At 45.1% G+C, this 27,929-nt stretch overlaps 1 protein-coding gene across 1 annotated transcript in view; it reads left to right on the top strand.

Moving 5' to 3' along the window:
• The first annotated feature begins 157 nt into the window (after positions 1-157).
• The window catches only part of RAB38 (RAB38, member RAS oncogene family), an 86,273-nt gene continuing 58,501 nt past the window's right edge, over positions 158-27,929 (top strand). Inside the window, exons 1-2 of the mRNA XM_058306156.2 lie at positions 158-434; positions 23,185-23,465. Coding sequence (XP_058162139.1) covers positions 233-434; positions 23,185-23,465 — 483 coding nt within the window. The 5' untranslated portion in view covers positions 158-232. The remainder of the gene's footprint in view (positions 435-23,184; positions 23,466-27,929) is intronic.

Raw genomic sequence — 27,929 nt, 5'->3', positions numbered from 1 at the left:
CCGCCCCCGGCTGCCAGGCCGCGGAGTCGCCGCGGTCCCCACCCCTCTCCGCAGGACAGGCGGGGAGGGCGGGCGCACCCGCGCGCCTCTCGGGGCGTTTCCGCGGGCGCGCGGGGAGGAGCCGGGCCGGGCCCCCGCCCCGCGCCGCCGCCCGCGCCCCGCTCTCGGGCAGTGCTCGGCCGAGCCCCGCTGCGCTCCGGGCCCCGCAGTGCGCGCTGGGCGGGCGGCCAGGATGCAGGTCCCGCATCGGGAGCGCCTGTACAAGCTGCTGGTGGTGGGCGACCTGGGCGTGGGCAAGACCAGCGTCATCAAGCGCTACGTGCACCAGACCTTCTCCTCGCACTACCGCGCCACCATCGGCGTGGACTTCGCGCTCAAGGTGCTGCGCTGGGACCCCGAGACCGTGGTGCGCCTGCAGCTCTGGGACATCGCGGGTGAGGGCGGCGGAGCCGCGGGCCGGGGCGCGCGGGGGCGGCCGTGGGGACCCAGGGCCCGCGCGCCGCGCCGGGCGTGGGACGCTCGATTTCCAAGGAGGGAAAAAAGTTTCTTCCTCCCCGGTAACAACATTCATCCCCCGCTTCAGCTCTCTCTGCCCAGACCCGTTCTCTGGGACCCGGAGGGACACAGGAGCTGCCGTGGCTTTCCGGGCTCCCCCTCGTGTTCCGGGCGTCTTGCGGTGACTCAGGGTCCCTCCCGCCCTTCCCCGCCGGGCCGACCTGGGGAAGCCCCTAGCCTGGTTAACAGCGAGCACCGGGGGAGTCCCTGGCTGGAGTTTGCCAATTCCTGTCTTCAGTCGCTTGCATGTTTTCAGATCCAGTCGCTTCTCTCTCCCTGCAGCGCTGGGCAGAAGGTACGGCCCTCGGCTGGGTCTGTTTCAGAAACAAAGTGTTGTTTCTCTCCATCTCTCTGGCTCTCTGTGCTCTATGGGAAGGAGCTCGTGCATATATTTTAAGGCCACTTTTGTGAACGGGCTCATGCCCGTAGCCCTAATTTTCTTGATTCCGTCCCAAAGAGTTCATTGTGCCATCTGGTCCATGGGAGGCTCCCTCAGGTTGCAATCAGAAGTGGATTCCCAGGGATTGTCACAGGAATTGGGCTCTGTCCAATAATGAGTGCAAGCCTGAGCACTCTCACTACAGCTGTGTAAACCCGGGCGTGCCCCGTCCCTCCTCACAGTCCTGCCTCTGCCCTCACCAACTTGCTCAGAGTCTGTGGACAAGCCCCTTCAGCTCTGTTTCTTCCCTGTACATGGAGAGGGGTTGGGGCTGTGATCACGTGGGACACTTCCTGCTCAGAAGTTTTAGAACCATCCAGGATTGGCCAGTGAACTGCTGCAAACAGTCCTACTGTATCTCTGACTCTTTCATGGCCCGTGGCACGAGGAATCTTTGTAAATGCTGGGCCCAGACCAGCCACCTCGCTCTCAGATAACAGGTTCATTTCAGCTGATGCATTTGACCGGAAATACTCTCTCGTTGCCTGAAGCGAGAACAAAAGTGGAAAATTTTTGAAGGAGCGTTTCTGGTTCTGGAGACTCCCGTGCCTCTTTGGTCATGAGCTGCCAGGTCTCATGATAAAGCCTGTGGGTTGTGGACAGACTCATGCATTTGGAAGCAACGGCAGCCGCTTCTGTGACACTGGGTGTCAGAGACGGGAAGATGTCCTCAGCCACTATCTGATCGGATGTCTCCTCGAGAAACTCCACTCTGAGGCTGTGCACTCAGCTGCTGCATGCTCTGGTGTCTGAAAATGCAGCCGGCTGCCTGAAAGTCTCCAGGACACTGGAGTGGACTGTTTTCCTATTTAAAAGGAGATAGAGCTACAGTTTGGACAGCTCTCAAATCTAACTAGCCGTGTGACCTCAGCATGTCTCGCAGCGCCTGTGTGTCCAAGTCTCGTTGCCTGGCAGGGGAGAGAGAAGAATGTAGAGATTTAGAGCCCAAGTTTGAGCTGCTTCCCCCTGGATCTTATTCTCCCCCATAGGAACTGCGTGGTCCTAGGCAAGTTGCCTAACTTCTTGCCTCAGTTTCCTTATCTGTACACATGGAGAATTCTTTCTTCCAACAAATGAAACAGAGCAATCAACAAATGCTAGCTAACAGCCACAGTACCCATTAGGAGAGCTGCAAGGAATAGTATCATACTAGCTACCATTTTTGAGCATTTTAAGTGCTAGACAAAGTATGAAGGACATGATCTGATAAAGTCCTGATAAATTCTGATCCCAATTTTGGGTCTATTTTTTGTTCCGAAACACCCAGCACCACTTGTCAGCTTCACCCGTGTTATGACATACTGTCATGAACAATTTACATACCCACGTTTCAAAATGCCTTCTCAGAACTGTTCTGGGCCGAGGTCCCTCCTGCCAACCTGTGGGGCTATAGCCAGAGATACCTGTGTAAATAAGAAATCTGAGAAGCCTTGGAAATCCAGGTCTACAGACAGGATACAATACCCGAGACAGGGAGCTCCTTTTCCAAGAGCTCCGATGCTCATCTTTGTCTGTCTTTGGTTTTCTTTAAGCCTGAAGGCTCTGTGGGCAGAGTTAAGACTGGGCAGCAGAAAGCTCTGGACCAGTGTGGAAAGGGTGGTTGGGACGTAGTACCGACAGGCTTCAAACTGCATCGGTGGCCACAGGGGGAGTCAGTGCATGTGAAATCCTGCGCCAGCTGTCCACCCAGACACCCGTCAGCTAAGTGGACCTTACGCTGCCCTCAAACTGCAGCCTGTCTGTCCAGAGATAAGCATGCCTTTCTCCCTCCTTTGTGCTCAGCTGTGCTATGTGTCTAGAAAGGACAGGTGGTGGTGGGCCAGCTGGGAGGGGGTGGGGGCTAAGTGAGGTGGAGGGGAGCTCTCGTCACCTGCACTGTCCTGACGGGACATCCGACTTGCTTGCTTTAGAGCCGGTCTTTGCTCAGCTAGGCTCTCAACTGTCATTTGGTTTACTGCCACTTAGGACTCTGTTTATCCAATGAACTCCCATTCTTGGAGTCCCTAAGATTGTCGAGCTCATCCTGAAAGGGCCTGTGAAGTGGGTCTTGAGACGAAGGAGATGGAGCCTACAGTCTATCGGGAAGAGCAGGTGCCCGGGTCCCAGGACTCCACTGCCGCTGGGCCAGCTCTGTGTGGAGGCCTTTGGTAGAGTCAGAGAAATTGAGTAACTTTGCCCAAGGCCACCCAGCGAATAAGTGGAAGAACCAGATTTGACCCAGTTCTGTCTGACTTGGAATTCAGCCAGGGTCTTTCAGACCACGGGCTGGGCGTGCTTGGTGCCAGCTGGCAGGGGCAGCGCTTGTGCCCCCTTCCCCTGTAAAGCCTTGGCTCTTTAGTAGCAGAGTTAGCCTTGCTTTTCCCATTTCTAACTGGGATTTGGCAATTACCAAGTAGGACTGTGCAGAAACAGTCAAAGGAAATGGAATGAAAATTTGAGTCTTAGTTGTGGTATGAATTTATAAGCTTTTTAAAATAGATTTATCAGGGATAATGTAACCCATAAGTTCACACTTCAGAAACTCCTTCCTTCCTAGCCTACATATTCAGGGATTATAATTATTTTGTACAACTAAATTATAATCCCTCTAAAAATATACAAAGGGGCCTATACAGCTTTGTCTAAAACTCTTGTTGGGCCCTGGGACCCAGCTGCAGGGATTGAGACAGTCGTAGAATCAGTAGCTAACATTTCTTGTGCATTTATTGTTACAATCGTCCAGGCACATTTTCATGTCCCAGTAAAATGACTGGCTAAGTGACTGTGCTGGCAGTATAAAAATTGGCAGCTGACTTCCAGAGCCTAGGTTCCTAATAGCTTTGCTCTACTGCCTCCCTCAATGTAAAAAGAGAATATTTCAAGTCCTGCTTTACATAGGACAAGCCTTAAAACCTAGCTCATCCCCAGTTGTCGCATCTATAAAATGGAAAATATTTTATTTTTCTGTGGTCTCACGTATTTGGACTGTCTTATCTCTTGCAGTTCCCAATCAGCTCTAATATCTGTTATTCTCTCTGTGCCCGTGGGGTAGGTAGTATGCGCCTGTTGGTTCTTTACTTACCAGTCTTGTGACTTATGTAAGTCGTGTAACCTCTCTGCCTTTGTTTCCTATCTGTAAAATGGGAATAATACCATAACCCACGTCTTAGAATTGTTAAAAGAACTAAACGACTAAATCCTTATGAAGCTGTGCCTGGCACATAGTAACTGCTGGATCAATGCCAATGATCGCCTTTGTCATTTTTTTTAAAGGTTTATTTATTTATTTACCCCCCCCCCCCATTGTCTGTTCTCTGTGTCTATTTGCTGCGTCTTGTTTCTTTGTCCGCTTCTGTTGTCGTCAGCGGCACGGGAAGTGTGGGTGGCACCATTCCTGGGCAGGCTGCACTTTCTTTCACGCTGGGCGGCTTTCCTTACGGGTGCACTCCTTGCGCGTGGGGCTCCCCTATGCGGGGGACACCCCTGCGTGGCAGGGCGCTCCTTGAGCGCATCAGCACTGCGCAGGGGCCAGCTCCACACGGGTCAAGGAGGCCCGGGGTTCGAACTGCAGACCTCCCATGTGGTAGACGGACGCCCTAACCACTGGGCCAAGTCCGTTTCCCCCTTTGTCATTTTAATTGTTTTTATTACAAACTACTTTCCCGTACATTCTCCTGTTGACCTTCCTAGCATCATGGAGTTTATATACAAAGCAAATGGCTTTCTAACCATTTTATATTAGAGAAGATCAAGAATCAGAGAGATAAGGGACTTGCCCAAGGTCACACGAGCTAGCATGTAGCAGAGACAAAACCACCTCTGGATTTAATAAGCCTAGTAGAAAATAAATTAATTTGGAAGATAATTTAAACAGTGCTACTTCACCCTGTAAAAGATTCACTGCAGCTCTCTACTAATTAACAAATGCCTCAAACATTTAAACAAGATCCAATTTGTAAGGAAAACATTTCCGTGCTGGGCACGTCTAATGTATAGGCAAGCGCGTGACGAGGGCGTGCTAGTGGTGCAAGCAGAGTAGCAGGGTGCAGGCAAGCCCGCCAGAGACGCAGGGCCCCGAGGGCAGCTGACGCCGCGCACCGCAGGCCGAGGCCTGTGTGGCTGTGTGCTCCCAGTGGCGTGTTGTTTGTAGCGTGCTGTCACATAGGTCGTGAACTTCAGTGGAATGAAGGCTTTGGACTTGATCATCTCTTCAGTACCTTGTCCTGAAAGACGGATTCTCCATAGAGTTTCATAAGACTTGAGTTAAAAGTTAAGGTGAATAAGTCTGGAAATGGAGACAGAGCTAAGCTGAGCAGCCAGTTTATCGAGCAAGGGGGAAAAATGCATGTCAAGACCCGACCCCCGCTCTGCTGGGTGTTTACTGCCTCGCTAACGACAGATTTTCTGCAGACCATGTGGGATAACATGCTGGGTACTTCCAGGGAAATAGTGTGCACATTGAGCGAGAAGGGTGCGCTTTCCAAGTGAGGCCAGGAATGTGTGTAAAGCCCCGCGGGGGAACTTGCGGGGCTCCCGTGGAGTCTGCATGTCACGCGCAGGTGGGCAGCAGGCACGCGGGGCATGTCCCCTCAGCCAGGATTTAGAGGACCGGTTCTGACGGGCGTGCAGGTCGCAGCTTGCCAAGCAAAGCCAGGCTCGAGAGAACGAGGAAGTGGGGAGGAGCGGCTCGGCAGGTGGGGGTGATTAATTTGGGAACTGTATGTTAAACGCCTACTGTGTGCCTTGTGCTAGGTGAGGGGAAAACAAAACAAGGGGGTACGGGATTGACCAACACTTCATCAGAAGCCCCAAGGAGGTCACAGCTGAGCGGAGGTGATGGCATAAGCGACTCGCTGTAAGGATTCAGTCAAGGGTGTTGATGGAGGTGACCTCCAGGGCTCTGGCTGCACAGGGGGGCCCCTCTGCACGCCCCCTCCTTCCACTCTCCGAAGCTAAACCTGAGCAGGCTGGACAGCGCCGCTCAGCTGGTGCTCTCACCCAACACCACTCACTCCGCATGGAGGACTCCAGGGCTCATAACTTGAGACGGAAGTGCCCCCTCGGGAGCTTTTCAATTCCCCCTCCTTTGGGGCCTCTCATTCCTTATTCCAAGGTTTTAAGTTCCATGGTGATGGCTCCAGAACTGTGCCTAAAACCTTGACTTCTCCTGAACTTCAGACCCTGCTGGACATCTCCTGCAGGCTCTCTCACCAATCCCACAAGGTCAATGTGCCTACAGAAAAATTTGCATTAAAATAGGATCATTGGGCGAGCGGATGTGCCTCAAGCAAGTGGGCACCTGTCTCCCACATGGGAGGTCCCAGGTTCAGTACCCAGTGCCTTCTAGAGAAGAAAAGCAGACAAAGCAAGCAGGCACAGTGAGCAGACAATGAGCAGATAGACAAGGGAGACATCTCGGGGTGGGAATTAAAATATTAAAATAAATAATAAGTCTTAAAAAACTTAGGATTATTGTTTTCTTCTACCAATTAAGCAATATATGCTCCATGTAGAAAAATTGGGAAATACAAAAGAAAAAAAACAACATGAACAGAAAATATCCACAATCACACCACCTAATGATAACTAGTAAATAGTGGTATTTGTAAGTCTAAACTAGACAGCCTTCTAAACTGGATAGACACACAGGACGTTTAGTCCATGTAATTATGCTACCTTTCTCCTGGTCCCTTAGACTTGACACTTCTGCCTTCTCCTCTGGCCCTCACATGCCATCAATTTCCAGCTCGATGGGCAGTGATGCTCCTCCTGCCCTGCCCTAGACAGCGGCAGGTCTAGCGTGACTTCCCCGTCCTGCTCTCACAGCCACCTAACTCCTAGGCTCATTGTCCACTTCTCATGTGGACCACAGCCAGGCTTATCTTCCCAAAACATCGTTGGTGGCCCTCCCTTCCCTGCCACGATCATCACGATCTCTTAGATCACGAGGAGAACAGTGAAAGAGCCGCTGGGAAGGTGGATTGTTAGAGAATGGCAGATCCCGAGACTTAGAGCTATTGAGGGCTGAGTTTGTGAGTTGAGTCCAAGTAAGGAAAAAAACAAAACAAAACTGGAATCCTTGGAGCCTTTCCAGATCAAAAGGAAACCCAAGGCCTGTCTCATGGCGCCTTTGTTGACAGGAACACAGTAACTCCCAGCTGAGAGTGAAGCCGTACTTCCTTTTTCATTTGTTTCATTTTATTGCATTTTAATAAAAATAGTTGTAAGACTTAGGGATTCGAGAGATCTTACTTGGGAAATTTATTCATTTACTTGATAAGCAGACAGATTTAGGAGTCAAAAATATGGTCTAGTATTTTTTTTTGAGACCCTGGTGTTGGGGATTGAACCTGGAACCTGTACATAGGAAGCCGGCAGTCAACACCGAATGATATCAGCTCCTTTGAGTTGTTTGTTTTCATTTGTTTGCTTATTGCTTGTTTTTGTTTTTCGGTGACACCGGGACTGAACCCGGGACCTCTCATGTGAGAAGTAGGTGCGCATTTGCTTGAGCCACATCCGCTCCCTGGGTTAGTCTTTGCTTTTAAGGAATCTTATAGTCTGGTGAGGTATAAGATACTTAAAAAATAATCATGGAGATAATTGTATAATTACTGGGTTGATAAGTGCTCTGAAGGAGATGTGCAGCGTGCTAGAGGAAAGTAAAAAGGGGACCCTCCGCTAGCTGTGTCATGGAGGTGAGGAGACACAATGAGTTAGGACTATGGGTAATCTGCATAGCTGGAGATTACAAGGTATGAGGAGGGAGGTGGTGAAAGGGAAGCATAGACAAACCAGGGAAGGACATATATGCTAACACAAAAGTTCAGGGTAAGAATGGTGATACTTACATTTATAAGTGCTATTTGCAGTTGAAACCCCATGATAATTCTGGCAAGTAGGTCCTATAACATTATTATAGTTGAGGAAGTTGGGGCATGCTTAAGAAGGACATGGTGCCCAGGAATTTGTAGTTGCTCAGTTACATGGTGACTGGGATTGAATTTCTATACCAAAGTCATCACTCACCTGGTGACGTTTTTCACCACTCACCTGGTAACTGTTTGAGATAGTTTTCTGTGGTCGTTTCCGAGCCCTTTCTCCCCCTCTTGTGGATCCGTCAAAGCTTTTAAACCACTGACCTCCCTTTTTATTTCTTTTACTTTTGGCTTCTGGGATGGGCATTCCCAGATGGTTCTGGAGGCCCCCCCCGCTCCAGGCTGGAGTCAGGTTTACTCCATCCAGCAAAGGTCCTCATCTTCTAGATTGGTGTACTAGCGTATTCTCCTTCAGTTTTGCAACGTTAAGTCTAGGACTATAGCCTGGAGCTCTAAATTGTTGAGTTCCAATGACTTCTTGGGCTGCTTGGGACTTGGTTAAGAAGCTATATAATTTAAAATTACTCTTTGGAAATAACTCAGGTTTGAACTTCCACCATTCACCCCCTTTTGTTTCCCACTCTCAGGAATTGCTCAAATCCTATCTTTCTTACCTTGTAGAATACTTCTAATCTTATCCCTCCTTTCAATGGGCCTAATGCCCAACCCTTCCTCAACTTCCCTGCCCATCAGTCTGTAATCCACCGTACAGCTATGGTGACACCTCGGCATGGTGTCCTTCTCCAGGTCAATATCCTTCAGTGGCCCCATGTCAGTTTAAGAATTAAAGCCTAAACTTCTTAGTGTGAAATTTAGGTCCTTCATGATCAGGCTTCTGTCACCTATTCCAGGGTCATCGCTGACCCCGAAGATTCTTGACCATTCCAGATATCCTACAGTGGTTTCAAATCACATACCTGCCCCTTCTGTGCTGAGGCTTTCACGATCCCTTCTGGCTGCACTTTCCTCTTCTTTACTTAGATAACTCCTATGTGTCCTTCATCACTCAACCAGTGCCATCTTCTGCAGAAAGTCTCTATTGGCTCCATGGGACTTGGGGTGACACTTTCTCCACTCCCATGATATCCCATGTTTACCCCAACTTAAAAGCCCTCTCTTACTACACTGAAATGTCTTTTACCCCCAAAGAGTATCCCTGGGTAATAGCACAGAGCTTGATCACATACTACTTGCCCAATAGGTATTTGTTCAGTGAAATCCATTCACTTAATTATCCGGTATTGCTTTCGTTCAAAGACGTGTCATTAACTTAAAAATTTCTTCAAGAAAATAGAAGAAAAACAACTTAATAACTCAAATGTGACTGTAAGACTCCATTGTTTTAGGACCATTAAAATGTACAAATATATACATTTCAGAACTGAGAAGTATGGCAATCTTTTTTCTTATAGTGGTTTCCCTTTTTTCCAACTGTAAAACCTGGGGAGTGGCCCTAAAGATAATTATTAAAAGCAACGAAGTCTAAATGATTTGGAGTGATGTGACTTTCATTTGGAGGTCAGATGGTAAAACGGCATCGCCTTTGTGATTTTCTGATGCACTGGATGAAGTAACAACTTCTTAAAAGGTAGTTATGTCAGAGTTAACAGTGGCCTTGAGGACCCATCAAAACCAAACCCCCTATTTTACAGATGAGGGAGCTGTGACCCTGGCAGGGGCGTGTGTTTCTCAGGCCCGTAGAGCTTGTTTATGGCAGGACTGGACCAGACCTCATACATCTCTGTTCCTTCACTGATGAAGGTTGAAGAATCAAGCACTTACTTTTTGAAAATTAGGTAATTCGGTGCCGCCTTCTGCACCCAGACACAAACATACTTAAATTGGGCAGGTACCAGGCACTGTGGGAGTTCATGCAATGGAGGTTGAAGGCATAGTGTTAAAGAGGTCCAAAGTCTGCCTTCAAATAGCATATCTAATGCTATTTCCTGCCACCATCCATTATGAGGCTTAAAATTTGACTAAACCAAACCCCCTCCCATTCCTTGTACGTTCCCATGTTTATTGCCTCTGTGCCTTTGCTCCTCTCCGCCTGCTGGATCGTATGCCCTTTTCTTTATTTCCACATACCCCCATTCTACCTCTCGTTTAAGACCCATCGGAAATGGCAACTGTACAGAACCTTCCCTAATTCCCTCCTGCTGGTGCAGTCTCCTCCTCCCTCACATCCCATAGCAATTTCCCTTTACCCTCCTTGTAGTCCGTCATCCTGTTCTCATTGTATCAGAGTTATTTTGCTCATGTCCAGATACCCTTCATGATTTCTAGAAGGCCTTGGGTGGGTTATTTGTTTAAAAATTTTAGTGAAATGAAGTTGGGATCAGGAAGGAAATAGAGACAGAGAATTCACCATGAAGGAGGAGAACCAAGCAAGGGCAAGTTTTGGAAGCCAGGCCAAGAAAATTTAAGAAGAGGGTCGTCAACTGCTTCAAATGTCTCAGAGAAATCAGAATAATTTTTCTGATTTTTTTTTTGCTCTGAGCCTGTGTTATGCTGATGCATTATTTAACTCTTATTCTTCATTATTTATTTTTGGATTTAACTTTTGATTACTTTTAAGCCTTGCATAAAACTATGCTTTCAAGGAGAGTGATGAAAAACACACTTAGCTTCTTGTGTACTTCATCAAATTAAAGCAGACAATGAAAATACCTGGAGTATGAGAGTCAAGCAAATTGCAATCTAATTAATAGGGTGGAGTTTAAAAGAAACTGATTTAAATTGCTTGTTGGGGGGACTTTCCCCCTTACAATATAAGGTGCTGTTAATAGGCACCGTGTTTGGGCCTCCCTGTGTGTCAGACACGGTGCTGAGCATGGACATGCACGGCTTCATGTGCTGCTCACAGTGACCTTATCCGGTAGGAACTGCTATTAACCCTGCTCTCCAGGTAAGAGAACTCACTTGAAAGGGACAGCAAACAGATAAACAAGCAAACGAACAAACAAAACTTCAGAAGTCACACAGCTGTGGGGAGAGGGTCAGATATGGGATATGGACTAAGGGTTGACTAACTACAAATCCCATTTTCAAACCACTCTATTCTACTACTTCCCAATGCATGATAAACAGTGCATTCATTTTCACAGTTCCTAGATTGTTCACTTTGCTTTTAGAGATACTCATTATATACTACAGGGAAGTAATTTGTTAATTTTTTGAACCTTATACTTTTGGCTACAGCTAAGAATTTAGTAAGGTCGATGGTAAATATGTGGAAATGGATAGAGTTGATGATAACAAATTATAATGAGTATAACTAACCCTGCCGAATTATAAAGATGACTGTGGCTCAAAGGGGTGTCAAGGGAGGTTAATGTTAATTGAAAGGAAGCTAGAGGATAACCTTGGGACTGTATAATATAGTGGTAGGTGAGGATTGTGGTGAATAACACAAATTCAAGAATGTTCCTCTATTACAAGGTGTTAAGAATATGGTAGCGAAACGGATGTGACTCAAGTAATTGGGCTCCTATCTACCATGTAGGAGGTCCAGGGCTCGATATCTGGGGCCTCCTGGCCCATGTGGCGAGCTGCCCCACGTGGAGCGCTGTCCCGCACAGGAGGGTAGCCCAGGAGTGCCACCCACACGGGAGCTGATGCAGCAGGATGACACGACATAAAGAGACTCAGAGAGGAGACAATAAGAGATGCAGCGAACTAGGAACTGAGGTGGTGCAAGAGAATGATCGCCTCTCTCCCACGCCAGAAGGTCCCAGGATCAGTTCCTGGAGCTGCCTAATGAGAATAAAAGCAGACAGAGAAATAAAACACAGCGAGTGGACACAGAGAGCAGACAATGGGGGTGGGGGGCTGGGATGGACTAAATAAATAAGTAAATCTTTAAAAAAAAGAATAAGGTGATACAGGGGAAAAATACAACTAATTAACTTATAGACTTTAATTAATAGTAATACTGCAATATTTTATGGCAAAGGCAAAGAACATACTCTATTAATGCTAAAGGTAAAAAAAGTATGAAATTTAGTTTTATGAGATATGACTATGATCAAGCATATTTTTTAAAAAATTGTCTTCACTAACAAGGAGGCCTTGGTCATGTCATTTAACCAACTGTGCTCATTTATTCATCTTTCAGAACACCGGAGAAGCAGTTGAGTTTGGTTTTAGGATTAAATAACATAAATGTGTCTGGATAGGATTTTTAAAGTAAGCCTTCCATAATTTGTTAAATTGCCTTTTGTTGTTTTATTTTTTGAAGTTGAAGTAAAGTTTAAGATAAATAGAATTGAGTAGCAGAATTCCGTGCACACATCACTGCTGAGAGCACATGGCTCGTTTGGCTTGTTAGTGCTCATCTTCATATCCTGCTTTGAGCCAGGAAAGCCACAGTGCCTGAGAGACACGAGTCTGTACTTGGAGAAGTAAAGCTGAGAGCAGCTGTGTTGCTTGATGGTACTGGAATAAAAATTAAATCCTATGTGGGGTAGAAGGATGTGTCTGTGTGTGTTTGTGTGTTTTAAACTCAAAGAAAACAATAGGCAAGATTCTAGAGGCTACAGCAGAGGTTCTCAAACTTCCTCAGTCCATGGTACTTGGAGCAGTTTGGTATAGTTTTGAATTCCAAAAATACATGTTGGATTATGTTTGTAAACTGTTCTGTGCCTGGACATGATTAAATTATGATTAGAGCCTTGATTGGGCCACTCCAATGGGGTGTTGAGTCCAAGGGGTGGGGACTCACAGATAAAAGCCATGGCAAAGGACAGAGTTGGAAGGCTTTTGATGTTGGAGTTTTGATTTGGAGTTTGATGCTGGGGTCTCGAGCTGGAGCCCTGGGAAGTAAGCACACAGAGGAAAGAGAAGCAGGCCCCAGGAAGAAAGGACCTGAGCCAGGAGAAGAACACAGAGAACAGAGATGGCTCCTTAGACATGGCAGAAACTCCAGGGAGAGAGACAGAGCTGGTCGCCTGAGAGTCTACAGCTGACTTTGTGGAGAAAACAAAGGACCTGAGTCCAGAGAGAAGCAAGAACCTGGAAGGGAGGAACCCAGGAAGCCTAAACTCTCACAGATGTTTACAGCCATCTTGCTCCAACATATGAAAAATAGACTTTGGTGAGGGAAGTGATTTATGCTTTATGTCCTGGTGTCTGTAAGCTCCTACCCCAAATAAATACCCTTTATAAAAACCACCCAATTTCTGGTATTTTACATCAGCACCCTTATGGCTGACTAATACAGCACCCTTAATGCCAAGGAATTTTTCGAAGGTATTTGTATGTCAAAAGAAATACCTGCAACTCTGTTTGCTATGTACTTAGGACCAAACAACTTACTCTGTATTCATGCCCTGCCAATTTAATAGCTGCTTGAAAAACAACAATGCATAAATTAAAAGAAACTGTTTTTATTTCATTTTAACTCACCGCAACTCCTAAGTAAGAACATGTGTGTACCTTTGGGACACTGGGTAGCATCTCAAACCTTTGAATCCAGTGGGCACAACCACCCCCATTTCCCGCTTCCTATTTATATTCACATGATCCTTTCTGTTTATGACAGAAACTGCCAAAACCCCAATTTTGCAAAGATAAGATGGCTTCAAAAGGAATGCAGCGCAATCTAATGTTTAAACTGTGAACTACATCAAGCTAGGCTTTCTTGTACCGTCTGACTGAATACTGTGTTTGCCTTGGAATTTTAAACTATTCTACTAATCCTGTTGGGTACATGTTTGGAGAATTAGAGTTCAAGAGGAATCTGGAATTTTTTAAATAGTGAAACCCAAAATATAGGGTCTTTTATGAGTTATCTCTAAACATTTTAAAAGTATAGTTGCAGGAGTTGAGGCAAATGGTAAGTAATTCAAAGACAGCTTTTAATTTACTATATTGGAACTTATACACACTTTATTCAGTGGATAATTTCAGTATGGTTGCTTATTTGTTTAATTAAAAGCATGAGATATTCATTCTCATGTTCATTCACAACAATCTCTCATCTGTGAGTTGATTTCATTCCCGTCTTCCATTCACCTTTGGACTCAGTGATATTATATCATCTTGTTTTTCCATCCACATGAGTTGCCTTAGAGCTGAGTAGAATTAGACCTCAGTCTAAATGCTTTCTGACAAAAATGGGCTGGAAAATTGTACCAGCACTCATTTTCATGCACATACACACTGCGTTAAAATTTAAATATAATTCAGATTGAATGAGAATATTTTTGAAATTTAATTTAAAAATAGATCACTGTAGTCCATTCAACTTTCCTTTTTATAAAGTTGTTGTTTATGGATACCTTAGAAACCTATTTTTACTTTTTATTTCAGTTGTCTCTTGCACATTTTAGCTAAATTCAGTACACTTCATCTAACTTTACCTTTTTATTGAATAGAGGCAAGATTTGCCTATAAGAAGTTTCAGCCAGCAGTGAGATGAAATGAATTGTTGTTTTCAGAGATACTAAGGAATATGGGAAAGGAGTTTGAGTGGTTCTGGATTGGGAAGAGGTATTTTCAGAATGGATCATTTGAATGAGCAAGAGTTTAGGAGGCAGAGAAAGTAAATGAGTTGGATCAGAGATATTCCTTTATGCAGCCCACTCTTTACCTGCTGAGGTTCCCCTGGAAAAATAAGAAATCAGTATTCATTGTTACTTCATCATGTGAAGAGTACTTGTTTGATCAGTTCCATTCTATTTTACAAGACTCCTGTGAGCATATGCCAAGAGCCTCTTAGAGGCCAGCGTACAGTAGAGCTACACGGGTGCATTGAGGGATTCGGCAGTGGCCTCCCGGAGCTGAACGTGTAGTTGGGGAGACAGTCTGCAGACGTTTGCAGCGTGTAAAGAGCAGTACAAGGCAGAACCTGATGAAATGGGCCCAGTGATAGTAAGTGGAGGCAAACGGGGGAAGAGATACAGGTACGAGCCAGTGGTCAGAAGGGGCCCCGAGAAGGCGCGGTTTGGGGAGGTCCTTGAGGGACGGGTAGAATTTGGTTAAATGAAGAGTAACGGTTTGTTCCAGTGGGAATGGGAGCAGCCTGGACCGAGTGTGCGTGAAAGCAAGAAGCAGCACAGAGCAGACCCTAGCGTGGTTCAGGGCAGAGCAGGAACCTGGACTCTGAAGACTTGACCTTGAACTTACAGGCCAAGGTGTGCAAACTCAAAATCCCCACAAAACCTTTGTTCATCTTTTAATATCCTCTCTGAAAATATCTCTTCCCAATTTTGGACCACCCAAACTACTGCTTCTTATCCCCTAGTAAATGGGACCAGAGCTTCCTTAAAACCCTGACTGCCTTTTCTTTCCTACAGAGTACCTCATGCAGCTAGAAGGATATGTACTGGATGAACCCAAGTATGTGAAAGAATGTTTCCAATGCCAAGAAATGAACATGGGAATCCTAAGAAAGTATTAACAAAAGACTTGAGAAAGACAAATGTATACCATGATTACTTTTAAAATGAAATTTTATTGGTTTCATTGAATTCTCAATTTTTTGTTAGAATTATTTTTATAAAATTGGTATAAATACATAAATTTAAATTTACAGTAGTGTTTTTGTGACATGTAGCAATATGAAAGCAGTAATATCTGGGCAGGTTTTTGTGTTTTTTTTTTTAAGCTTAGAAGTTCGGTACTGGTCAACTGAAATGAACTAACTCCTGGACATTATTCTCATAATATGGAGCAAGTATGCTGAATGCTCTAAATTTTCAAGAGAGCCCCACATCTGTATGTTTATAAGAATCCTTCCAGTTTATAACTGTTGGGAAATAGTTTCAGTTGTTTTCGAATCCTGGATGGGCCACGTGACACGTTGGCAGCCTGGCGGAGGGTTGTGAAGCCATGCTGGAGCCCTGCAAGTGTCTAGGTGGGAGTGATGGGGTGAGAACGGCGCTTTGGGAGGGTGAACCTGCTAGAGATGTGCAGAAATGAAGGTTCCTGGCCGCTCCCTGTAACGTCAAACTCCTTTACCCAACTGCCTTTTCAGCATGCCTGCCTAACAGGCTTTTCAGACTTAACATGTCTTGGCTCCTGATCAACCGCCCAAAACTTGCAACTCCCCAAGTCATCTTGGTCTCAACTAATGGCTACTCTAAACTTTCAGTTTTTTTCACTAAAAGCCTGAAAGTCACGTTTGAATCATCTCATGGCCGGAGTCCCATTGATCGACTCTATTTCCAAATACGTGCAGAAACCACCCAGTCTTTCCCATCTTCATTACTACCACATCGCTTCCAATCATTGTTATCTCTTGCCTGGATTATTGCAAAACGGGTCACACTGCTCCCAGCCTTGACTTGCGTAAGTCAGTTCTCAGTGCAGCGGCCACGGGCAGCCACTTATTCCTGCCAGATCCTGCTTCTCATGCTCAGAACCCTTCGGTACCTTCCTCTCTCACCCAGAATAAAAGGCGGCATCTGTATAATGACCTGAAGGTCACTGAGCCTCTAACCCAGGGATCTCTGTCTCAGTCTACGTGGCTCTACCCTTGCAAAGTCCTCTCCAGCCGCCCCACTCTCCTCTTGTTCTCCAAACATTCCAGGCACATTTTCCTTTTAAAGATTTATTTATTTTTTTTACTTACTCCCCCAACCGCCCTGTGGTTCTCTTGTCTGTCTGCTCATTGTTTGCTCACCTTCTCCAGGAGGCACCAGGAACAAACCCGGCTCTTCCCACATGCGACACCCAACGGCCTGAGCCCCACTCCCTTCCTGTAGGCTGTGGCGTCTGCTGGCTTGTGGCATCTGCTTATTTAGGCATCTGCTCGTCATTTTTAGGACTCACTAGGCCTGAACCTGGGACCTCTCAGGTGATAGGCAGGCACCCAACTGGCTGAGCCACATCCACTTCCCCGGACACATTTGTGCCTCAGGATCTCTGTATTTCATATTCCCTCAGTTTGAAACCCTCTTCTTTTAAATAGCTGTATGGCTTACCCCTTTACCTCTTCTTTGGTCTTTGCTCAAATGAGACCTTCTCAGTGAGGTCTGCTTTTCACTAGCCACTCTGTAATTTTGCCTAGACCCACCCCCAAGTTTCCCTATTCTCTTTTCCTGCTTTATTTTACCAGCTAATGTGGTATTGTATATATTTTACTTATTTATGCTGTTTAAATAGGTCCGTTAGAATGTAAGCTTCATGAGGGCAAAGATTTTTTTATCTTTTTTTTTTCCTGGTGGCTAGAACAGTGCTTGAAAAATAATAGGCACACAACATTTTTTTGTTAAATGAATGATAGGGTGTGATGAAATGAGAAAAATCTTAACTAGAGTGATTTGGGTAGGAGTAGAAAGAAAGAGACGAATGCAACAGATGTGACAGCAGACGACTCTTTCACACCTGGCCATTCTGCCTACATCCTCTGGGAAGGGACTAGGAATTGGGGTCTTTCCTTAACTCTGCAAGAGATCTTATTGGACACTCACTGGGTACAGAGCACAGGGCTGGCCACTTGCTTCTGGTCATGGTCAGCTTATTTCTTTGTAGGAGAATATTACACAGGGTTCTAGCTAAGATATAAGACTAAGCAACTTGGAAAAGTGTGATCGATTTACACATTTCTTGGTTTTGGGGGGCAGAGTATTGAATAGAGAGGATGAAAGAGTTTCAGAACCACAGGTGAGCGCTTAAAACCTGGAGAAAACCTTCCTAACCAGGATGTTCAGCCTGACCCTGGCCCACTCCACGGATTCCCCTGAACCTTCAAAATCAGCTTATGCTGTTTGATCAACAGAGTGACTGCATAGGGTGTTTGTTCCAGGTCCTTTATGCAAGGGCCATAGTTACTTTCGGCCTTAGCTTCCTTCCTTTTACACTATCACTCTCTGGAAGTGAAGAGATTATCTTGGTGACACTTTTGGGTCTACTGATTGTGCTGTGACCCAAATATATATTATTTGGAGTATAGTGTATTAATCCCATGGGGTTATTTCTTAGGAAGATGAGAAAGATTGCAAAAACATATCCTTCCAGTTTGAAACTTATTCCAACAAAAATATGCATATAACCCTCTATAGGACAGTGTTAATTTCCTCCATTAGTGAACATCTATGGATTTATTACTGGAAATGAGAGTAGAATTTAGAGTATATTCACTAATATGCAGCACTAGTTCGTGAATACATGGCAATATTGCATTTCAGAGACCAAAGAATCCTAAGTCTGGCTTATATCCACCATAGTGCTTTGAGCTGGAGCGTGAGAACCTGGGTTTTGCTGGCTAAAACCTGCTCAGCCTAGTCTCTGGAATCTTAACAGTGCCACGCTGGAGGCTGGGACATGCTCCACAGCGCGACACATGTGTATGGTGTAGGTTAAAGGAAACGCTGCCGGGTAGTGCACAAGGGAGTCATTGATCGAGCTGGTAGGACAGGAAAGGCTGCACAAATGTGGTGATGCTCTAAGGCACCACAAAAGATTTGATCAGACACAGTGGGAAGAGAGATGGGCAGGCATTCGAGCCTGAGGAAATGGAGATATCCGCAGTGAGGACATCTGGTGAGCAATGCAGGGTGTGTTTAGGAAGAAGGAGCGTAGTTCACTTTGGCTTGGCCGTGGAGCTCTTCAAAGGAAGTGACAGGGAGGAGTTAGGAAGGTGGTTGGAGTCCAATGACGAACAACTTTATGGGTGGTGTTAATGAAAGTCTTTCCAAGCATGTGAGGGTCACTGACGTACTCAAGCAGCAGAGCACCACGGTAAGATATTTTTTTGAACGTGGACTCTGATAGAAATCGAGGTTTTAAGATCACACCATACTTTTACTCTACCTAAGGAGCACTTAAAATGCAGACTCCTAGGTCCCACATAAGAGCAACTGAATCTGAATCCCTGAGGACAGCGGCTCAGGAAGGGCATTTAATAAATTCCCAGGTGTTTTCTTACGCTGTCAGAATGGCGACTTTCAGAAGACCCATGCTTCAGAGGCGTTTGTGGTAAGAGAGGACCAGAGTGGCAGGAGCCTAGACACGAGGTTCCCAGGGAGGGGCTGTCAGAGGTCCAGTGAGGGCCAAGGCGGGGCTGCCCTGAGAGGAGAGGCCGGGGCTTAGTCAAGAGTCGCTTCTGAAGAGGAATGTCGTTGGCATGCAGAGACCCTTTGGGTGTGGGGTGAGAATAGAAGGTGTCAAGCCGGGAGGCAGTACAGTTGGCAAGGCTGCAAAACCAGAGTGGGACCCAGGAGAAGTGGGAGGTGAAGAACGGCCGCCTACATGAGGGGGGGTTGGCAGCTGATGAGAGGGCGTTGCCAAAGGCAATCATGAGTTATTCTAGAGTATCTGATTCAGATTCTTTATTTTATCAATGAAGATACTGAGGCTCCGAGTGGTAAAGTGATTAATCCAGGGTCACAGAGCTAGTTGGTCAGGGACAGACTGACCAAAGAGTGTTCCTAGTTGGACTGAAAACCTGACATGCTTCCTACCATGACTAGAAGATTCACTGCTCGGCCATACCTACTGAAAGCATCTAACTAGTCCTAACTACCCAGTGAAAATATCATTAAAAATGCCCATGATAGCTGTGCTGCTTTTGTGTATTTTTAGTTAGGAGTCCATGGCACCAAACAGACTGTGTCAAACTGTTGGGACAGAAGACCACGTGTTGATTTAATGGTGAATCAAAATTCAGAAGGCATGAGAGCAGGACGAGGCCTTAGAGATCTGCCAGACTAATTCATTTTACAGATGAGAAAACCGAGTCTCAGGAGGAGAACACATTTCCTTAAGGCAGCATCGGTTAATGATTAAAATTAAAGCCAGGTCTTCTGACCCCTCCGTTCAGTGACTCTGCCATGACTTAATCCACTACTGTAGTTGTATTAACTCTGTGGTTCAGCTGATTGCCTTGGTACTTAACACCTTTAGAAGCTGACCACATCTACCTGGATATGGAGTGTGTCTTCAGAGACTTAGAGAAATGGGACCTGCTTGATGGCTGGGATGATTGTCGAAGCAGGCATCCAGTATGACAGTCCTAGGGCAACACTGTTAACTTTTATGTCTCTGTACCCGCAGCACAAAATAGAGCACTTGGACTGTATTAGCTCTTCAATAAGTGCATGTTGAATGAATTAGCTAATGCAAAAGGATGTTTTTGAGCTATAGTCTTTTTTTATTTTTATTTTTACTTCATAGGGTAAATTACCCAAGGTACAAACTTCAGCTCTCTACTTTGCCCACATATTGACACTCAGTTAGAGTCGCGTGGCCCTCATTCTTTTAATAAGAAACAGCAGAGAGGGCTATCAGCTGACAAAGGAAGGGTAAAATGTGAGTGCTGAAGATGCCCTCGTCTGCATGTGACTCCTGGTCAAAAACTCAAACTTTCAAAACCTGCTGGCCCAGTGACCTCAATAGACAAAGGTCTTTTCTTTCTAGAAACGAGCTTTCCTCCTGGTTTCTGATATGATGCACATACATGCACAAACTCACACACATACAAGGATATTTTCCTTTTTGAATCCTCTGAAGGTATAAACTTAATTTGTTCCTTTTGCATAGCCTTAAAAATGACGCTTTGTCGTATATTTGAAATAAATATATCTTCCTTCTCGAGGGTCACCTTACTCTACCACAAAAACCTGGACAAGCCAATTATTGACTAACTCATGACTTGGCCCTTCACGGGGTTAGTTCCCTGAGATGATCATAAGACATCCCCATAAAGCCTAAAGGCTTCGGAGCCCGGGATGCTCACAGAGGGCTTTTTGTCTCCCTCTCTTTCTGAAATGTCATGGCCATCCTGAATATTACCAAAAGAATTATTAATTCTATTAAAAAAGAGAAGCAAAAAAAGAAAAAAAGGAAATTTAAAACTCATTTGGGAAAAAAATGGAAGTTCATGTGTTTGTCGTGGGTCACACATATATTTATGCCTTTCTTCCATTGACTGGATGACTGTGGAAAATTTTCTTGGAAAAAATGCTCTTTTTGTACAACCTATGTAACAATTTTGTTTTGGATCATCACGTGCTAGACCTGACAAAACGCTTTTCTTTCCAGTGATACAGAGCACACTGGCTTGTCAGTTTCCCTTTGGGGAACTCCTGACCATCAGTTTTCACTAAATGCTTAGGAAACGTTCTCCTCTTGCAATCTGCAGTGCTGAGGGTAATGTGAATATAATAATCTACAACATAATTTTACTTGACTTAAAACTCGGTCTCACAAACTTTGAGCTCAAAATTGAGTGTAAAGTTCAGAGTGCAGGTTGGCCCGCATTTTCTTAGATACATCCCTGTTTCAGCATTTTATTCTTTCTAAGAAATGGCGGCTTGTTAAATGCATATCTAACTTTGTTTTCATTTATACATCATAAAATTCTTAACATAAATGAACCCCCAAATGAAAATGTAGAACCTTTGTCTTACCATATACTTTTGGGGTTTCTGTTGAGATCATATAAACCCTGTCTTGATTATCTACTGTCTTCAACCATCACTAGTAGACAGAGTTAGAAGTAATCGGTTTTTATTCACTTTTGTTAGTAAGTTGAAATTTTTTTGGTCATAAACTCCAGTCTGGAACACTGATTTAAGAACCTTAGTCAGGTGGCGGACTTGGCCCAGTGGTTAGGGTGTCCGTCTACCACATGGGAGGTCCGCGGTTCAAACTCCAGGCCTGCTTGACCCGTGTGGAGCTGGCCTGTGCACAGTGCTGATGCGCGCAAGGAGTGCCCTGCCACACAGGGGTGTCCCCCGCATAGGGGAGCCCCACGCGCAAGGAGTGCACCCATAAGGAGAGCCGCCCAGCGCAAAAGAAAGTGCAGCCTGCCCAGGAATGGCGCCGCACACACAGAGAGCTGACACAGCAAGATGACGCAACAAAAAGAAACACAGTTTCCTGTGCCGCTGACAACAACAGACGGCCAAAGAAGACGCAGCAAATGGACACAGAGAACAGACAACCGAGGTGGGGGAGGAAGGAGAGAGAAATAAATAAATAAATAAATAAATCTAAAGGAAAAAAAAAAAGAACCTTAGTCAAGCTGTTTTTCATTTTTTGAATACACTGGGAAAAGGGAAGGGAAATGCAAGTATCAACTAGTTCTAAAGGTCTGTGCTGAGTGATTAGCACGTTAACTCATTTCATCCACTCTGCAAATCTGTGAGGAACATGTTATTATTAACATTTGCAGATGAGGAAGCATAGAGTGTTTAAGGACTTTGCCAACATTCACTATGAAAATTAAGCTTCAGAGAAAAACCGATTCCAGGTGATTCCAACTGATTCTAAAACCAATCTTCATCTTTTTCCCCCTATGACAGAGGACCTTCACAGTCTATTAGCTGGCAGGCTACTTAAGAGCAGAGACCATCAAGTTCACTGTTGTATTTCTAGCATGTAGCCCAGACTGCCACAGACAGAGAGATGTTCAATAAATGTCTGCCGAATTGAATTAAGCGGGACACTCCCGGAGCATAAACCTGGGGGAAAGTACAAGACTATGGTTTAGTAGTTGAGAGTTTGTGGTGGTGGTAAATGATCCTGGGCTCTGAATTCAAACAGCTCAGGTTCACTTCTGGCTTCTAACCTTACCATCTGTATAATTGGAGAAGTGATAGCCTCTACAAGCCTCAATTTGAAAATGGGGATAATTATAGTATCTTCCAGTCATATTTCTTAAATCTTTGTAAAAGAAAATATGATGATATTAATAGTCTGATCCTATTTATTGGATGTTAGCCCTACTTTTCTTTTTTTTTTTAAGTCCAAAATGTGCCATTTAGAAATCATGTCTCTAATGGTTAGTAAAAATACAATAAATGCTGGGTTTATGACCTAGTTGGAGGAGTTTGTGAATTCCCTTTTATTATACTACGTAATTTGGCGACTTACTATGTTTGCTGTTTGTCATCTGTCTTACCACTAAAATGTAAGCTTCATGAGGGCAGAGATTTTCATGTTTTAATCATATTTCAAACTTCTAGAACAACGTCATCAAATACAGTTTTCTGTGACAATCGACATGTTCTACACTGGTGCTTTCCAGCCATGTAACCGTTAGCCACTTGTGGATATCGAGCACTTGAAACATACCTTGCTGGTGTAACTGAATTTTTAACTTTATTAAGTTTTAATTAACTTTAAAGTTATATTTATATAGTCACATGTGGTTGATGCACACTATGTTATATAGCACAAGTCTAGAGCATGCCATGACACACAGAAGTTTTTTCAATACCAATTTGTTAAGTCGATGAATTCCCTCTGGGAGAGCTCACTCTTTAAAGACTAGCACGAAGCCTTCTACTGATCTGCTCACACTGGAAGCCTCATGAAGTTCTAATACATGATTCCATTTACAGTTGTAGTAAGTTCTTTATTTCTGTTTCTTTCTGATGGCAGGTCAAGAAAGATTTGGAAACATGACAAGGGTCTATTACCGAGAAGCTATGGGTGCATTTATTGTCTTCGATGTCACTAGGCCAGCCACGTTTGAAGCCGTGACAAAGTGGAAAAATGATTTGGACGCAAAGTTAACTCTTCCTAATGGCAAACCAGTCTCGGCGGTTCTGCTGGCCAACAAATGTGACCAGGGGAAAGACATGCTGCTGAACAACGGCCTCAAGATGGACCAGTTCTGCAAAGAGCATGGTTTCGTAGGCTGGTTTGAAACCTCTGCAAAGGTAATCTGACTTCAAAGGATTAACTTATTGTGGGTAAGAGTCCCAAAGAAAATGGCACATTATCATCATTGTCCTCCTCCCCAGGAAGATAGTAATGTGTTGATCTAGTGATTTATAGTTCCCAAACTGCTTTCCATTCTTTCCTCCTCGTTTGTTCTTACCATCAGCCAGTGAAGCAGACAGGACAGGAATTAGCATCCCCAATTTAAGATGCTTTTAGTTAAGGGAGCAGAGCAGCTTTACATAATAACAATGACAATTGCTTTAATTGATGGAATGCTTATTTTGTGCAAGGCATGTTTTGCATGTGTATTCTCTTTCAGTTCACACAATAACCCTACGAGGTAAGTATGATTAGTTTCCCCGCTTTACAGTAAATGACAGAGCAGGGCCTCAGAGTCAGCAGTCACTGCCTTATCTGTGTATTGGCGAAATTACTCCAACGACATTTACTAAGGGTTTCCGTGTGTCAGGAATTTGTGCTTTGCCTTAGAAACGAAAAGGTGGCAAGAGCACAGAAGACAGCGGAGCTCCAGGCAAGTACAAAGGGAGGAGCCCAGCACAGCTTGGCCCTGCCGACTCCACGCAGAGGAGCCGGAGGTGGGGGCGCAGGCAGGGCCAGAAGATAAAGACCTGGTGTGGCGGGAGGAGGGGGCCGTGCTTCCCACTATGCCCCTGCTCTCTGATCTGTCAGGGGCACGGTTGTGCTCTTTTGGCATTTTAAGCACTCTTTATATTTTGGCTTCTCAGTGTTAAAGGAAAAAAAATCGCATGGTAAATATTGCAGTTCATATAAAGGATAAATAAAATAACTCAAAACACTATCAACAGGGATAACCATAAATGCTTTGCAGTATTTTTCCGCTATTTTCTGCTTGCATATAAATACACTTTCTATATTACTAGGATTGTGTTCTGCATGGAGTTTAACATCGTGATTTTCCGCTTTTATGTATTTGCAAAGCACAAATATTAAATAGTTACGGAGCTCGGGGACTGTACTTGTAGTCAGAGATTCAGCCATAAATAAGGACAGGACTTGCCTCCGAGTTTGCCTCTGTACTCCAGGAATTCACACTCAGCCCTTACTGTGAACATGAGTAGAGAATGATTTGAAAATGTAACTAGAAGGCAGACCACTCAAAGCATCTGGCGGGGAGCTTTGGACAGGGCTTACTCGGCAGAGTAGAATGGTCCCATTTGCCTTGGGGTCCGTGGGAAGATAGACTGGAGAGGGGTAAACCTGGAGAGAGAGGGACAGGGTCGTGCGTGTGCTCCTGTGGGCACACGAGGAGGCTGGAACGAGGCTGGCGGCTCTGGGGATTGAACGGAGTTGGATGATTGGAAAGTAGCAGTGACGTGTAGAGACTAGCAGTATTTAACAGCCGCTCCGTGGGAGGTGACGGCGATGCCACCCTCTCTGTCACAGGGGGGCCGTTACGTTACAGCCGGCTCGTCGGGGGTCCCAGTGCTTGCCTGCTCTCTGAGCTGTCACCAAGCTGGTCTTATGTTTGGAAGGCAGTTACTCCTCAGCCCCTGGTAGTCTCGTCTTCCTCCCTGAGCCCCAGTGATCCAATATGCTTTTCCCCTCCCTTCCTTTTAAAGTCCATCCTGCCTCCTACTTCTTAGGGTTCTTCCTTTGCTTCAGTCCACAGCGTACATCACCTTCTGCTTCTTTGCTGTCATTGAGCCTTTTTGGTTGGTCTGTTGGAAGAATTTATTGTTGTATGGGGGGACAGGTGGAGCAAAAATGGCAGGTGCAATTAAGTTACAGACGTTTAAGAATCATGACTTTTTTTATGGTCTAGTTCTCTTTCTTGGATGTTAGCCTCACTTGTGTTTTCTTTTTTTTTTATTTCCATAATGTGGGTGGATGCCTCTATTTTCCTTTACCCTTAGGCCCACACTCAATTTCTTTTCACAGCTTCTGCATAATCCTTCAAATTCTTTTCTTTCCAAAAGATTCATTGTCCAGCCCCGAAGTCTCCAGACACAGTGATGACAGAGTAGGATTTTGGAGAGCCTCTTGCCTCAATTGGTTACTTTATATCTCATGAACAAGCTAGCCTGAATGACCCACATTTATATGGGGGTAGGGGTCTCTCATCATTCATTCATTCATTCATTCAACAAATATTTTGGACAGCTTTTATGTGCTGAGCACTTGGAATGCAGCAATTCACAAAGCAGAGAGAATCCTGCCTGCATGGATAACAATAACAACCACAACAAAGCATAAAGCAAAATACATGTGTGTTGGATAGTGATAAGTGCTAAGAGGAAAAAAAAGAGTAAGAAGCCTATACATTTGTGGGGTAGGTGTTTTAATTTCCCAGCTGCTAAAACGAATACACACAATGAGCTGGCTTACAACAGGGGTTTATTGGCTCATGGTTTAGAAGACGTGCTACCCCCAGGGGTCAGCGTCTCCTGGCCGGCCAGCCATCATTAGGAGTCCTGGGCTTTCCGTCACCTGGCAGTGCACAGGGCAGCCTCTTCTCCTTCCTCTTCTGGGTTCTTTTGGCTTCCAGAGTCTTGCTGCACCCCGAGGCTTCTCTTTCTGGGCCCAATTTCCTTTGCTTCTAAAGACTTCTGCCATATTGGCTTGAGGCCCAGCCTTACTCATTGCCGGCACACTTTATAAAATATTTTCATAGGTCCTCCTTACAAATGGGTTTACACACACAGGACCAGAAGTTGGGACCTGAACTTGCCTTTTGTGGGGAAATGACTCAGTTCCCAAGAGTGAGCTTCAGTCGCTTGCAGCTCGAAGGACATTTGGGACACTTCCCTTCATCCCAGTCTGGCAGTCCTTCCTCAGCCTTTGCGGTGCCCAACTCCAGCAGCCTGCTGAGAGCACCATGCTCATTAAGTCCTGGCTGGCCCACAGTACATGGACAATGGACTTCTAGTCCTCCAAATCCCTGCAAGTGTAAACTTTCAAGAGACGCTTTTGTGCAAGGCAGGGGGAGAGATGAATTGCACAAACCTGAAGTCCACTAGAATTCTAGTATCACTAAGAGAGGATGTGTCCTTTTTCTAATAGGTGGAATCCACATTCCGCATCTCTCTTTCCTCCAAATACACTGCCGTTGAGGTTTTCCCCTAGGTGTCTTAATCATGAAAATGCCGTCCTGGCGCCAGGTTCATCCCAAAATGTCCAAAGTCAGCACCTCGAAGGTTAGGATCTGTGCAGCAGCATTCACATGCTGGAAGGTCAAACTGTTCAAAAAGTCTTCTTAAAGATCGCCGATAAAACTCTGCTTGCTTTCTGGATATAGTATTGCAACAGAACTGTGTCTCAGATCAAACTGTCTGCCTGAAGCTATAGTGGCAGCATTTGGGATCAGCTCCAGATTCATTCTTTGACCACTTTTGGGATTTGAGAACAATTCCCATAAAGATCTTTCTCTAAAGAGAGAATCTGCTAACAATTGGAGTCCTCGTGAATGATGTCATAGTCAGTCTGGTGCTAAACATCTGATTTTCTTTTTTTTTTTTTAAATATCTTTGAAACTTCTAATGCGCCAAAGGCCATGACTTCTGGCTTTGTCCCACAGCCACATCCTGCAGAAATCCTGTGGACACACCACCGGCCTGGCCAGCTCTATGCGGGCACCAGTGGAGTGTTAGAAGAGTTTGCCAGTCCTTTTGCCTCCGAGTCCACTGTGGAGGGAAATTTCCCCTTTTGCTCTTCAGTCTTCTTGTATAATTTTCCATGATCATGTTCTCATTCAGTGCTGCCGCCAGAACAAACATGGTAAGCCCCAGATGGCTAGTGAATTAAGAGAGAAAAAAGAAATACGTGCTGGCTTCTCTGCTTTGATTTTTCCATACCATCTCCCCCATCTCCCCGAATGTTAAAAGAAAAACATTCTCTCCAAAGTTAGGTATTCTTTGATTCCCAACCTTTGCATTCTTCTTTCTTAGCTGTATTTACTTGAATTCTACCTGTGTATTTCTTAGGGCCAGGTAATATATAATTAGGGAGAGCATATGTCTCATTTTGCACAGCGCATTCCTGGTTTATGCCTGCTGTCCCAGGATAATTTATTGGAAACATCCTCTTTCCTGGTTTGTAATTTAAATTTTCATGATCACCCTATGTCTTGGTTTGCCTGAGCTGCCGTCATAAATACCACAATGGGTTGGCTTAAACAACAAGAATTTAATGACTGGCGCATGGTTTTGAGACTAGAGGAAGTCCAAAATCAAGATATGGGCAAGGCTTGTTTCCTCTCTGAAATCTGTAATGTTCTGGTGCTGGCTGCCAGCAGTCTTTGGGGATCATTGACTTGTGTCTCTGCTTTCCACATGTGGTAATAGCCTCTACTTTGTGTCGGCTCCTCAGGTTTCCCCTGACTTTCAGCTACCCCCTACTCTCATGGTTCTCTGACTCTCGCTCTGGTTTCTGCTATTTATAAGTTGGGCCACACCTTAACCCAAAAAACCCCACAAAAACAT

The sequence above is a fragment of the Dasypus novemcinctus genome, chromosome 10, assembly GCF_030445035.2.
Source record: "Dasypus novemcinctus isolate mDasNov1 chromosome 10, mDasNov1.1.hap2, whole genome shotgun sequence".
NCBI lineage: Eukaryota > Metazoa > Chordata > Mammalia > Cingulata > Dasypodidae > Dasypus > Dasypus novemcinctus.
Note: the sequence above shows the minus strand (reverse complement) of the source record. Positions and strands in the feature narration are given on the sequence as shown.